The sequence below is a fragment of the Mus caroli genome, chromosome 18, assembly GCF_900094665.2.
Source record: "Mus caroli chromosome 18, CAROLI_EIJ_v1.1, whole genome shotgun sequence".
Lineage (NCBI taxonomy): Eukaryota > Metazoa > Chordata > Mammalia > Rodentia > Muridae > Mus > Mus caroli.
The window spans coordinates 78,834,523-78,835,615 of NC_034587.1; the positions used below are offsets into that span (position 1 = coordinate 78,834,523).

At 42.2% G+C, this 1,093-nt stretch overlaps 1 protein-coding gene across 1 annotated transcript in view; it reads right to left on the reverse strand.

Annotated features, from left to right (window-relative positions):
- Znf236 (zinc finger protein 236) overlaps positions 1–1,093 on the reverse strand; it is a 103,723-nt gene that overhangs the window by 86,771 nt on the left and 15,859 nt on the right. Inside the window, exon 4 of the mRNA XM_021150329.2 lies at positions 513–691. Coding sequence (XP_021005988.1) covers positions 513–691 — 179 coding nt within the window. The remainder of the gene's footprint in view (positions 1–512; positions 692–1,093) is intronic.

A 1,093-nucleotide genomic window follows, 5' to 3' on the forward strand; every position in this document is an offset into this window, starting at 1 on the left:
AGAACACTGTATAAATGTAAAGAACACTGTATAAATGTATCACTGTCCAAAGAACACTGTATAAATGTATCAGACTGTCCAAAGAACACTGTATAAATGTATCAGACTGTCCAAAGAACACTGTATAAATGTATCAAACTGTCAGAAATACACCATATAAACATATCAGACTGTCCAAAATACACTATATAAATTACCAAATGCTCAAAAATACATTTAAAATAGTTTTTAAAAAAGAAAAAAATAAAGAAACCACGTAAGTAAAAATAGGTAAATATAAGAACCTAAGAAAATGTTAAGTTGGGCCAGGAGTCTATTATGTATCTATCCAAATGGCAGAGTGGAAACTGCTTCACCCTGACCTTGCTAACAGCAGTGTGATGCTACAAGGCCTGTGAGCCACAGTCCTGGAGCACCAATACTTCAGTCAATCACAGCAAAGCGGGAGGGCAGGCCAGTGTTCTGTATACTACCCAGGATTTTTACTGTGCTAGTCAAGAAATGACCCATACCTAACTTTACAGTGAGTCTTCATGTGCTCCTTCAGCTCTGGCGATGTCTCGAACTCCTTCTTACAGGCCTTGCAGGTGTGAGCTCGGGTGTTGGCCAGCTCCTGCCGGTGCTCCTCCATATGAATGGCCAGCTGGCTGTGCAGTGTGAATTCATCCCCACACTCAGAGCAAATGAGGTTCTGGAAAAGGAACATTGCCAAGCCACTGCTCCTTAGAAGAGCTGGGGCACTGTGAACATCAGTCCACAAATGATCCCTTCCTCTATGCTGGAACTAATACCACCTTCATCTCCCAAAACTGCATCATTGTATCCACATTGAAATGTATAAAAATGCCGGGCGGTGGTGGCGCATTTAATCCCAGCACTTGGGAGGCAGAGGCAGGCGGATTTCTGAGTTCGAGGCCAGCCTGGTCTACAAAGTGAGTTCCAGGACAGCCAGGGCTATAGAGAAACCCTGTCTCAAAAAACAAAACAAAACAAAACAAAAAAACAAAACAAAAAAGTGCATTTCTGTCATATACAGACCACAGAACAGTCTTTGCTTGAACAGCCACAGAAAGAGCCAAAATCCAGTAGAGTT